Raw genomic sequence first — 13,692 nt, forward strand, 5'->3', positions numbered from 1 at the left:
TACTTTCATACAATCTCTTATAACTAGTTAATTCCTTTTCTTTTCAGCTGAAATTTATCTCTTTAACATTTCTTATAAGACAGTTTTAATGGTGACAGATTCACTTAGTTTTTGCTTGTCTGGAAAACTCTTTATCTCTCCTTAAATTCTGAATGATATTACCAGGTAGAATTCTTGGTTGGACGTTTTCTTTTTTTTTCCCTTTCAGCACCTTCAATATATCATGCCATACCTTGCCACTTCCTTCTGGCCTACAAAGTGTTGATTGAAAAATGAGCTGATGGGCTTATGGGGGTCCCTTTAATGCAAGAAGTTGTTTTTCTCTGGCTGCTTTTAAGATTCTCTTTAATTTTTAACATTTTAATTTGAATGTTCTTTGATGTGGATCTCTGTTTTTTTCTTATTTGGAACTCTGTGAGCTTCCTAGAACTGATTATCTGTTTCCTTCCATAGGTTAGGGAAATTTTCAGCCATTATTTCTTGAAATAAGTTTTCTACTTTTTTTTCCTCTGTCTTCATTTGGTACTCCTATAATGCAGATGTTATTCTGCTAGATGTTGTCCCATATGTCCCTCAAACTACCTTAATTTTTCTATTTTTTCCCCTTTTCCTATTCTCAGTTACTTCTGGTGTCTTGTCTTCCAGGTTGCTCATCTGTTCATTTTGTCTGGTCTGCCACTGAACCCCCTAGGTTTATTTACTACTTCACCTATTGTATTCTTCAGCTTTGTGACTTCTCTTTGTTGAAGTTTTCACTGTTCATCCATTCTTCTCCTGAGTTTGGTGAGCATATTTATGACCATTACTTTGAATTCTTTATCAGGTAGATTACTTATCTCCATTTCATTAAGGTCTTTTCTGAGGTTTTTCTCTTATTCTTTCATCAGGAACATATACATGTCTCCTCATTTTGCTTGACTCCATGTTTGTTTTTATGTGTTAGGTAAAATAGCTACCTCTCCTCTTTAAAAAGGTTTTAAATTATAGTTGACACACAATGTTATATTAATTTCAGGTGTACAACATAGTGATTTGACAAGTTTATACATTACACTATGTTCACCACAAGTGTAGCTACCATCTGTCACCATACAACACTATTACAATATGATTGACTATATTCCCTATTCTGTACTTTTTACCCCTATGACTTATTTATTCCATAACTGGAAACCTGTATATCTCTCATTTCCCTTCACCCATTTTGCCAATTCCCCTACTTCCCTCCCCTCTGGCAATCACAGGTTTTTTCTCTGCCCTTATGGGTCTGCTTCTGCTTTTTGTTTGTTTTACTTTTTAGATTCCATATATAAATGTGGCCTTGCATTGGAGATAAACCTTATCAATTTAACCATGCCCTAGCTTTTGGTTGTTTCTCAGACCTCTGTGATTGTCTATAAGTAGCACAATTTGTTCTTGATAGGTCTCAGTTGTTGAGCGTATGCCAAGACCTGTCACTGTTCCAAATGGAGGGATCTCAGTGCCTAGTTTCAGGCTAATTGAAAGGCAGATTATCAGGCAGTATCTTCTTAAGATATGCAAATATACAGTCTTTGGGTCCACAATCGTAAACTCTGCTGACTTCCAGACCAGTTCCAGAGGTGTCCCCTGGGCAATAGTTGCAAAAATCGTAGCTTTAGACGTGTGTATAACCTTTCTGTGAGGTATCAGCGAACTATGATGAGATCAAGTGAGGGTGCTAATATGGTGAATCCCTGCCCATGTTCCCTGAGAGCCCTTCTGTAGCCTCTGGATGGGTGACCTGTCCCCACGACAAAAAAATAGAACTTTTTCACATCAAGAATGGGGTTGTGTTTCAGTCTTCTGTTTGTGCAGTGCCCTGGGTATGGTAGCCTGCCAAAAACTGTCTCTCTAACTGCTTCAAACCCATTGGGTCCAGAAACACAATACCCCAGGCCACTAGAGCCAGGTGTTCAAGGGGAGTCCCACGTGGGCTATGCATGCCCACCAGCTATGGCAGAAGAGCTGTGAATGTGGTATGGTGGTGGGGTACTCAGCCCACCTGGCTGTGGTGGGATAAGCCACAGCTGTAGTGTGCATGGGCAGGGTGCTCCCACTGAAGCTAGCAGACTTAAAGACTTAAAGGAGGGGTTCCACAATAGCACCCATCTACACCAGGACCAACAAGGCAGGAGAATGCAAAAATGATGCCCACCTCTGTCCCTGGAGAGAGTCCCAACAGGTTCTTGCCTCTCTAGCAGATGCTTTAAGATTAGCAAATGAGTCTCCTTCACATAGAGTCTAAGTGCCTTGCAAACTGTTGCTTTTGAGCTGGGTCCCATGGCAAGTGAGTCTGTGCAGGACCCTTTAAGAGTGTATTTTTCATTCCCTACAGTTCTCCTAGAAGTAAGCCCCACTGGTTCTCATAGCCAGATGCTTTGGGGGCTCATTTCTTCAGTGTAGGTCCGAAGGGCTGGGGTGCCTGATGTGGGACATAGACACCTTGCTACTCAAGAACAAGTTCCATATTATGAGATCACTCCCAACTGTAGGCTGCTGCTCCTGGGGTGGAGTTTTTGGAAGACCACATCTCTACCTCTCCTACCCATCTCAATGTGGCCCTTTTATCCTTTGTTGTAGAGGCACTGTTTAGCTAGCTTTCAGGTCCTTTTCAGAGGGAACTCTCCCATATATAGCTGTGGATCTGTTGTGTTCACAGGAGGAGGTGATTTCAGGAACCTTCTATGCCACCATTTTTCAATGTGTCTTTTAAAAAGTATGTAGATTTTAAAGTAACAAACAGCTTCTATAATTAATTGAATACAGCAGGCTAAAAGAGGATTTTCATTAACTATTACTATAATATGTGTTTTTTCTTTTTCTATGTAATCAAATAGAACTTGTTTTAAATACTACAGCCATACTAAATCCAGAATTTCACACTGATCTTCATTACTACCGAGATACCTTACCATACAGATTTCAGCACCAATATATATTAAGGTACAGATTAGAAAAGAAATAAAACCAACTTTCCAGAGATATTAAAAAAGAAAGCAACATATTTAGGTTTCTCATTTTGCTCTTACCGTATGTGATTCTAATTCAGCAATTTTCTCAGGGATCTCAGAACCCAAATAATATATTCTAATCACATGGTCAGTGCTACCTGTTGTAATGAACATACCACCTGGAAGATTAAAAAACAAACAAGCAAACATTGTACCAAGGAATTTAAAAACACTTTGATTGCCTTAGTTATATGCTACCTTATACTAATAAGAGGGCTTCCAGAAACACAGGTTATCTTCTAGTCATTAAAGACATAAAATTTCAGAGAAAAATAGGTAAAATTCAAGAGAAATATCTAAAGGACAACTATACCATTCACCCAACAAAAATCCAACAACTATACACTAAATATAGGCCTTTGAATAAGGTCATTAAAGGTCAGAGCCTTGAGGAATTCTTTATATTTTATGCAAAATCATAGTGCTCCAAAATTATTTATAAAATGACCTATAGCTACAATTCTCTTTTCAGTGGCTATAATGGTGTAATGTAAAAACTCAACCACTTTTGGGATTATGAAAAAATTCTAGAGATGGATGGATGGTGGTAATATATCAAAAACAATGTGAATATACTTAATGTCACAAAACTACTCACCTAAAAATGGTTATTAAAATAGTAAATTTTAGGGGCACATGGGTGGCTCAGTTGGTTGAATGTCCGACTTTTGGTTTCAGCTCAGGTCATGATCTGTGCATCCTGAGATTGAGCCCTGTATCAGACTCCATGCTCAGGAGGGAGTTTGCCTGATTCTCTCCCTCTGTCCCTTCCCCAACTCATGTGCGCCGGTACACGCAAACTCTCTTTCAAATAAATAATTTTTTTTTAAAAAATAGTAAATTTATGTTATATTTTACCACAATAAAAGAAAAGGTCAACTAGCATATGATTCTTAGCAGTAGAAAAGCACAATTTACACGCTGTAAAAGTGTCTTCTATATGGAACCACAGTATATATTTTCTGAAATGTCAGGGCAGTATTTTTTTTTTTTAGATTTTATTTATTTATTTGGGAGAGAGAGAGCATGAGAGAGGGGAGGTCAGAGGGAGAAGCAGACTCCCCGCCGATCAGGGAGCCCGATGCGGGACTCGATCCTGGGACTCCAGGATCATGACCTGAGCCGAAGGCAGTCGCCCAACCAACTGAGCCACCCAGGCACCCCAGGGCAGTATTTTAATGATGAATTGTGTGTGTATGGGGGGAGAGCTTTTCTTTTTACCAACCAAAATCTGATTTATATAAAAACATATTAGAAAATAAGAAGCTATTGTATGTTAATTAAAGTCCACAAAGGTCCATCTATTATATCATATGGTTCACATTTTTGGTATGCTTCTATTAACAAACATACACTGTTTTTCTCCACAAAATTATACATATATCTTCTACAACTGGATCATTTAATATTTTGGGTACTTGAAACTTTCAATTTTTACACATACCAGAACTGAAAGATGAACAAGATATCTGAACTCCAGGTCTGGATCTCTCAGTAAATTTCACTGGGCGATCTCTAAGGGAAAAGTAAGATATTTTTATTTTCCATCACGTTAATTTAACATGCAAGAATCTTTGTACACTGCTGGATATTGACAGATTGAACATCAATACTATAAAAAACACACAACTGAAGTAGTCAATAAGTACTATTCCAATCATTCAGGTTAAAAATGCATTAAACCTTGCAAATATACTTTAAGATACCAGTATCATTATTATAACTTTACAAAGTACTGCATAACTTACTACCATTAAGAGAAGTTCAAAGTCTTCTTACCAGAATAACAAATGAAACAAATACCCTTTACAAAAATTTTGTGTGTAAGTTAAATAGTCTCTTCAACATTGGTTTCATAAAAATTTGATTCTAAAATCTCTAACATCTAATTGAAGTATAGATGTGTGCACACACATACATTTATATACTTAAATATGTGGACTGTCAAGAATTTCTCAAGGTAATAAAGAAAAATAAACATGCTTGATTTTGCACAAAATTTCTAACCCAATTCTAAACTTACCTAAACTTCATTGTTTTTACATGCCATTGCCAGAAACAGATTGTTCCATCAGCACCAGTAGAAGTGAGGTATCTGGTTGTGCCTTTAGTTGATGGACAAAACTAAAAAAAAAAAAATTCTAATTCAAATAGAAAGCTTTCATGTTCAAACTTATTTTAAACACAGCATGTTCTAAAATTATAATCATTTTAAAAAATAAATAAATTCAATTAAGAATTTTACTTTCAAGAAATCAATTATTTAAATTTCTAGATTAATGAATACCTTACAAAAATTTAAAATATCAAGAAATTGTAGAAAAAAAGTCAGTCATCAAATTTAGGATAAAATATATTAGTCTTAAAAATAACTATTTTTAGGGGTGCCTGGGTGGCTCAGTCAGTACAGCATGCAACTCCTGATCTCAGGGTTATGAGTGTAGAGGTTACTTAAAAATAAAATCTTAAAAAATATAAAAAAATTATTTTTAAATTATTGAATATCACACATTAAGATTATTATTTCATTACTTTTAATGGAGAAAAAAATCACAAGGTGGTTACTAGTTAAACCATTAGAAATCTGCTAAATATATGCTTATACAGCAATAACTGTGGAATTTTTATAGTTCATATGAACAGAGCATCAGAAACCAATCTAAAATCAATGCTTAGGAAATTAATATCTAAATATTTTGGCCTTAATGTTTTACTTTAAATTCCAGCTTCAATGATGTATGATATAAATTTTGTTCTTTTAAAATTTAAATAATTTTCATTTGTTTTAATAAAATAAGTAAAATAGGTCAAATCTCTATATCATTGTGAAAAAAAAACAGATTAAAAAATATACTTAAGTTGCCAATTTAAAGGATAACTAATACCCTAGGTGAACCATGGACAGCCTTTTTCCTGTAGGATTCTCAGGCTCTGACTCTCAGTATTTTATACATCTTCAGAAAAGAATCACAGATAAGGGAAGAGCCATTGGGCTCCTGATGCCTGAGATACAGGAAAAAGTTGAAAATCAAACCAGGGTCTCTGTATGCCCTGAGTTTTAAAAATCCCAATTAGAGATAATCAACATCACTAAGATGAGTATTAAGGATCAAGATGCATAGGGTTTGAACAAATTTTGACCTCATATCTAAAAAAATGATCATTACAGATATTAGAAGTCATTTATCTAGTTTTCTTGATTAGAAACACATAACATCTACAAAGACTACAGAGTTTAAATAAAAAATTATCAATTAATGTTATCCATTAATAGTTGATATATAGTAAAGAAACCAGTACTCAGGTAGCATGCCTATATTTTCCTTTCTGAGATAGAGAAGCTTGCATTGGAAACCTTAATCCACAATTTATAGGGGGAGTCTGCAACATGCCAAATCCAGCTTGCTGCCTATTTCTGTAAATAAAGTTTTATTGGAACAAATTCACCTTACACTGCCTATGGCTGCTTTTGCACTGGAATGTAGTCAAGTAGGTATGACAGAGACCATATGGCCTGCAAATCCTAAAATATTTACTATCTGATCTGTAAATTTGCTGATCTCTGATTTATACAAATGAGATAAATATAAAATGGTATAATTTTATTAAGTTTGAAGAAACACTAGAACCTTTATTATCACCATTATATTTAAATAAATTCATCAGTCACAAAGTGGATCTGGCCTATTAATGTAGTCTAACTGAATTGTTTTTAAATAATAAATCATGTTAGAGATTATAAAAGTAAAAACACTTATATGTGCATTTCTTAATATAAATTAATATATAATTATTGAAGAAAATTTAGTAAATATAGAAAAACAATAAAAGTTACTTATAATCCCACCACCCAGCGGCAACTACTATTAAAATCATATCATTTTATCTCAATTTTGCTTACAAAAAAGAAGAATCTGAAAAGATAATACACCACGATGTTAAGAGAGACAGTTAATTAGCAAAGAATAAGTAATGCATATAGAATGCATGCTAAATAAAATTAAGAGGAGATAAAGAGTGCTGGTGCAGGGAACAACTTAAAATTTTAGAATGGTAAAGTGGTCAGAGAAAGACTCCCTGAGAAAGACACATTTGCACAAGGTGCTTAGAAAGGGAAGGAATAAGCCATGTGACTATCCAAGGAAGACCATTCCAGAGACATGAAACAGAAAGAGCAAAGGCAGAAGTGTAGCTAGAGTGGTCTAAAAAAGCAGAGAGGGTAGCAGCTAAAGAAGAAGGAAAACAGGAAACAAGTAGTAGAAGATGAGGTCAAAGAGAGCAAGGGGCTGAGAATATAGGCCTTACAATGTGGGTCATTTAGACTTCAACTTTAACTGTGAATTTGGAAGCTACTGAAGGTTCTGAGTACTAGTGACATGATTTAACTTCCACTTAAAAATCACTCAGCCTGCTATGCAGAGGTTAGACTGGGGCAAGAAAGAGGGAAAGGAAGAAGCAGGAAGATCAGTTAGAATCCTGTTTCAATAATCTAGATTATAGATGATAATGGTTTGAAATGGAATAGTAATGATTAAGGTCATGATAATTTGTCAGATTCTGGATTTATTCTGAGGGTAGAGCCAACATGATATCCTAACAAGTTAGATATGAGATATAAGAGAAAGAAAAAAAGTCAGGGATGACTACTCTGAGCAACTGAAAGGATAAAACTGCCATTTGTTTAGTTGAAGAAAGCTCTAGGAAAAGCAGATTTGAAGAAGGAAGACAGAAATTCAATTTTGAATATGCTGAGTTTGAGATTCATGACATTCATGTGATGATACCAAGTGGGTCCTTGAATATACAAGTATTGAACTAAAAGAAAGGTCCCAAGATGAAAATATGAGTTTAAAAATCATCAGCCTACAGATAAATCCAAAGCCATGAGACTTAATGAGATCACTAAAGGAAAGAATGTGATAGAGATCCATGGATCTTTAGGGAGCTCCCACATGTAAACAAAATGAGATAGAAATTAGAAATGAAACTATGAAGGAGCCACAAAGTATCATAAACATTTTTCAATGTAAATAGTTATTTTTTTATGTTATATGAGTTATTTCCAAATTCCAGAAATAATCTGTCAGATAAGATTGTGGGAATACAAATAACTAATAATCTCCTAAAACAAAATCCATGAAATAATTTCAACAGATCAAAAATTTGATACAAAATTTTAAAAATCCAATATATACTAAACCTAATTCTTGCTAGCCCATCATAAACAGGTGATATTATATTAAATAACACACAAAACTTGACTGACATACTTTTTAGTGACTAAAGAACAAAGAAAAGTAAATGGGAGTAATTATCTCATCCACAAAAGTGGTCTCCTTGACCAAAGTGTAAAACACAGTTTCAGGATTCCTGTTTTGCTCTCAACACAAAGAAGAGGACAAGTTCAGCTTAGTTTTCTTAAATAACAGGTTTTTCGGGGGTATCCAGGATTTTAACTATCAATATTTGTAAAAATACCCTATGGACAAGAATTTAAAAGAAGTCAGTGTATGTCAAACATCAAGTTGAAATAGGAAATCACTGAAACTAGGAATAAAATTTTCTTTAACATCAAACCACACACACACACAATCAGACTGACAAACATCTTGCATTAAATATTAACACAAAGTATGCCAATATTGAAGTTAGAACCTGTTTACAACCTAACACGTATTAGTGTTGCTTCCTTACAGCATTTATAAGTCTTCTCCCTTCTTCACAAATACTAGCGAGATAAATGTCTTACACTGTATTTGAAAAAGGTTTTCAATGATTTTTAAATTATCTCTAAAACAATAAATTTATATGAAAAAGGAATTAAAAAAATACCAGAGCAGGGTAGGGAAAAAGCCCTTAGAGATCAACATTTTCTGCTGCCATTCTTTATAATAATATCCACACAAAATAACAAAAACTGAAAGAATTCTCATCCTCATTACATATGTTAGTGATATATTTTCATTTTTCTTACCTGTATGGAAGTAATAGAAGCTGAATGTCCCTGAAGGACTGCAACTGGTGCACAAGTTCGAAGACACCACACTCTTACAACCTTATCACAGCTGCCTGCAGCAATAAGAGTGTTTTCATAGTTAACAGCCATGTCAGAAATTTCAGCAGAGTGCCCTCGAAGTGTAGCAAGGAGACGTCCATCATCTGTTGCCCAGATTTTCACCAAACAGTCATCTGAACCCTATAGTAACACAAAAGGACAGATTCCCAGTGAAGCAAAAATTTGCACCATTACCACCACCCCCAGAAAAAAAAGCCAAAATGACAAAGGGAGGATTTTTATTAAGTTACTTCTGAGCCTTTACTTTCTAATCTCCTCTGTCCATATAATATGGATCCAGGAAGAAATATAAATGATCTCCAAATGACAGCACTGACAAAGCATTATCTAAACTAACAACAACATTTGTGAAGAACTCCCCAAAACTGCCAATCTGACAACTCAAAATACTTATAACTCACTTTTAAGTGATTTGGCATTAAATATATCTGCCATTATTTCTTTCCTTATGCCTGACAGCATTTTATCACAATTGCTTGAATACTTTTTCTATTTCACTTATTTGTGGAACATAAGGAATAGCATGGAGGACATTATGAGAAGCAAAGGAAAAATGAAGGGGGCAAATCAGAGGGGGAGACAAACTGTGAGAGACTATGGACTCTGAGAAACAAACAGGGTTTTAGAGGGGAGGGAGGTAGGGAGATGGGTTAGCCAGGTGATGGGTATTAAGGAGGGCACGTATTGCATGGAGCACTGAGTGTTATACACAATGAATCATGGAACACTACATCAAAAACTAATGATGTACTGCATGGTGACTAACATAGCATAATAAAAAAAAGAATACTTTTTCTACAAATATTTAAAAATTTAACCTAAAGTCTACATGCATTTCTCAGTAAACATGAGTCTTTGTTAATAAACTGCTGAAAATATTAAGTTGAACTTCCTATTGAGAATTTCAAAAGAGCTTTAAAAATAGTAAAAAGCAATTCTACTCTAACATAGTAAATAAGTTAGTAATTATTTGTTTATAAAAAGATGGCAGGATGCCTGGGTAGCTCAGTCAGTTAAGTATCTGCCTTCAGCTCAGGTCATGATCCCAGGGCTCTGGGATCTAGCCCGGAGCCCCAGGCCAGAGCCCCAGGTCAGGTTCCCTGCTCAGTGGGAAGTCTGCTTCTCCCTCTCCCTCTGCCCCCACCCCTGCTTATGCTCTCTCTCCCTCTCTCTTTCAAATAAATAAATGAAATCTTTTAAAAAAATAAAAAAATAATAAGATGGCAATTGTCATTTTCATCACGATCACTGACATCCAAATACTTAGGTGATGCATTTGGAGTTATGAAAATGTCAATGGAAGAGTCTTTAATGAACTCCAAGGAGTCATAATTTCCCAAAATGCAAACTACTTCATTTATTATAGCATAGAAAGTTAAGAAGAAAATTATGACACTACATACACTTCTATGTTAACTTAGAACTAAAGTAGTGAGACTAAACCCTTTCTTAGAAATATTAGCATGCTACAATTTTGTACTCAAAAGCACACGATATGATCTGGTTAATAAAATGCTAAGTGAAATAAGTCAGTTACAGAAAGACAAATACCATATGATTTCACTCATATGTGGAATTTAAGAAAACAAATGAGCAAAGGGAAAAAAAAAAGGAGAGAGGGAGGCAAACCAAGAAATAGACTCTTAACTACAGAGAACAAACTGATGGTTACCGGAGGGGAGGTGGGTGGGGGGGTGGGTAAAATAGGTGATGGGGATTAAGTAATGCACTTGCTGAGATGAGCACCAGGTTTTGTACGGAAATGTTGACTCACTATATTATACACCTGAAACTAATATTACACTGTATGGTAACTAACTGGAATTTAAATAAAAACTTAAAAACCTCAGATTTAAGGGCACCTAGGTGGTTCAGTTGGTTGAGTGTCCAACTCTTGATCTCAGCAAAGGTCTTAATCTCAGGGTCATGAGTTCAAACCCCTCGTGAAAAAAAAAAGCAAAACCAAGAACAAACCAAAAAAAAAAAAAAAAAAAAAAAACAATTTAAAAGATAATTAGTATTGGGACACCTGGGTGGCTCAGTCAGTTAAGCATCTGCCTTTGGCTCAGGTCATGATCTCAGGGTCCTGGGATTGAGCCCCAACATGGGCTCCCTCCTCAGTGGGGGGATTCTGCTTCTCCCTCTGCCCCTCCCCCCTTGCTTGCTCTTTTTCTCTCTCTCTCTCTCAAAGAAATAAATGTAATCTTAAAAAAAGTAATAATTAGTACTGAAATAAAAGAAAGATATACACAACTGTAAATTTGGTTACTAACTGTATAATACAATTATTCAACCATAAGAATGTGTTTTAATCATTTTAATTAAGCAGAATGGGCACCAATTACACTAAGTGACAAATGGAAAATGCATTTTAAAATGAAATGAAATGAAATGGAGTAGACAAACTTGTTTCACATAAATTAACCACCTCTAATATATAAGGCCTTAAGATTTAATTTTTTTTAATTAGATTTCCCAAAACATAGAGGACATTATAGTTCACCCATTTACTTATATAGAATGAGAAAATTTCAATTTCTTTTTTTAAGTTATATAACTTTTATTTTTTTCCTTTTTTCCCCTTTTTTAGATTTTATTTAAGTTCAAATTAGTTAACATAATGTATTATTAGTTTCAGTGGTAGAATTTAGTGATTTATCAGTTGCATATAACACCCAGTGCTCATTACATCAAGTGCCTTCCTTAATGCCCCTCACCCAATTATCCATCCCCCCAGCCACCTCCCCTCCAGCCACTCTCAGTTTATAAAGTCATCTTTTTACTCATCTTTTCGTGCATTAATGTGTCGAAGGATAAACTGCTTACAAAGTATAATTCAATGCCATGAAGCCTACCTTCAATTGTAGTAAATCTCAAATATGCTACAGTATCATTAATTTTAAACTCACTGTAAAAATTCTTCTCCCACTTCGGTCAAATGCTACACAGTAGACAGATGACAAGTGCCCCAGAATTCTCTTATGCATCTTAATGTGCTGGTAAGCAGATGAAGGGAAAATATGGCTGAAGCGACTGCATCCAGTTAATTGCCTGGCAGAGGTGATATTTACTGAAAAACATAAAATAAAAGATTCCTTCTTAAGACCTAAAAGCAAAACCTACTTCATGAAGTTAAATCATAAATATTAAGATGAGATAAAATAGGGTACACACACCACAGCAATTTTACCCTGTGAAAAGTCTAAATTCCATTATACATTTCATGATTTTATGAATTCATGTTTACTACCACAAAGCACTAAGAATACTCTTCTTTTAAATCCCACAAGTCTGATTTTCTGTTTGCCTTACTATGATTTCTCAGGTTCATTCTTGTTTTACCTTTCTTTGGTAAACTATAGTCAAAGACACTGTCACTTTAAATATAGAGGTAAATCTTAACATAACATGAAGGACTCTTAGAATAGACTACATTTGATTAAATATAATACATTTTAAAAATTACATAGGGAATTTTATGAACTCCTGTCCTACCTCCTCAAACCTATCCACTCCATATGAAGCTATCTCTAAATTTTCAAGAGTAATAGACTTATACAGTGAAAAAAACAAAGGAAGCTATGATAATACATTAAGTTTTCAGTAACAATCCTTTCTAGGTTTGTCTATAGGTTCTCCGCTTTTTGGTTTCTGAAACTGTAAACTCTCCCACTAGTTACAAATGAATTTTTGAAACTGCATCTCCTATATAAAGTCACTATAGTTCTTTTTGTTTGTTTTGCCTTATTAATTTTCTTAAAAAAAAAAAAAACCAGAAAAAAGCATAAGTCTGTCCAGTTCTCTTACAAATGCCACTTGGATTCTTCTCACTTACCTAAAATGGAGATCTTAGTCCCCATGTAAGGATTTACAAGCACCCACTTGCTCTGTGAAATTCCTCCAGTCTTTCCTTATACACTGAAAATATTTAACATCCCATACATTATATTTTAATCAAACCATAAGATCCTTCTAAGTGCAAAGTTACCTTGAGGCAAGGTGACATACTACCATAGTGCATAAATAATATAGTACAAATGATAACAGCTTTATGTTGAAGTAAGGCAAAATTAAGGCAAGAATGGGTTTGTAGCTAGATTAACACAATTAGAACCATGCCACAATAAAAAATATGAAACCTTTCCACATCTCAATCTTAAAAGCAACGGAGTCCTTTTTTTTTTTTTTTTTTTTTCAGGCGAAGGTAGATCCACTGGCCATTTTAAACTGACAAAATGACAAAAAATGAATGATGAATAGCAAAACCAATGAGACTTTGAATGCAAATCATAAGAACACAACAGAGATTGAGTATTTATATAACACTGTGAGGGTGCCTGAGTGGCTCAGTCATTAAGCGTCTGCCTTCGGCTCAGGTCATGATCCCAGGGTCCTGGGATCGAGCCCCACATCGGGCTCCCTGCTCCACGGGAAGCCTGCTTCTCCCTCTCCCACTCCCCCTGCTTCTGTTCCCTCTCTCGCTGTGTCTCTCTCTGGGACAAATAAATTAAATAAATTAAATCTTTAAAAAAAGAGAAACACTATGAAATGCTGAGTAAATAATGGTAGAAAACCCACAAGCAT

General features: G+C 34.9%; 1 protein-coding gene across 5 annotated transcripts in view; it reads right to left on the minus strand.

Annotated features, from left to right (window-relative positions):
• The window catches only part of BRWD3 (bromodomain and WD repeat domain containing 3), a 189,350-nt gene that overhangs the window by 125,604 nt on the left and 50,054 nt on the right, over window positions 1–13,692 (minus strand). For all 5 annotated transcript variants that reach the window (XM_064574290.1, XM_064574292.1, XM_045879890.3 and 2 more), the window contains 5 exons: window positions 12,018–12,178; window positions 9,007–9,228; window positions 5,056–5,156; window positions 4,477–4,547; window positions 3,051–3,151 (listed from right to left, as the gene is read on the minus strand). In XM_064574290.1, the coding sequence (XP_064430360.1) occupies window positions 3,051–3,151; window positions 4,477–4,547; window positions 5,056–5,156; window positions 9,007–9,228; window positions 12,018–12,178 (656 nt within the window). The remainder of the gene's footprint in view (window positions 1–3,050; window positions 3,152–4,476; window positions 4,548–5,055; window positions 5,157–9,006; window positions 9,229–12,017; window positions 12,179–13,692) is intronic.

This window comes from Mirounga angustirostris, unplaced genomic scaffold (genome assembly GCF_029215605.1).
Source record: "Mirounga angustirostris isolate CCGP_5_RB_7025 unplaced genomic scaffold, mMirAng1.0.hap1 SCAF_11, whole genome shotgun sequence".
Taxonomy (NCBI): Eukaryota; Metazoa; Chordata; class Mammalia; order Carnivora; family Phocidae; genus Mirounga; species Mirounga angustirostris.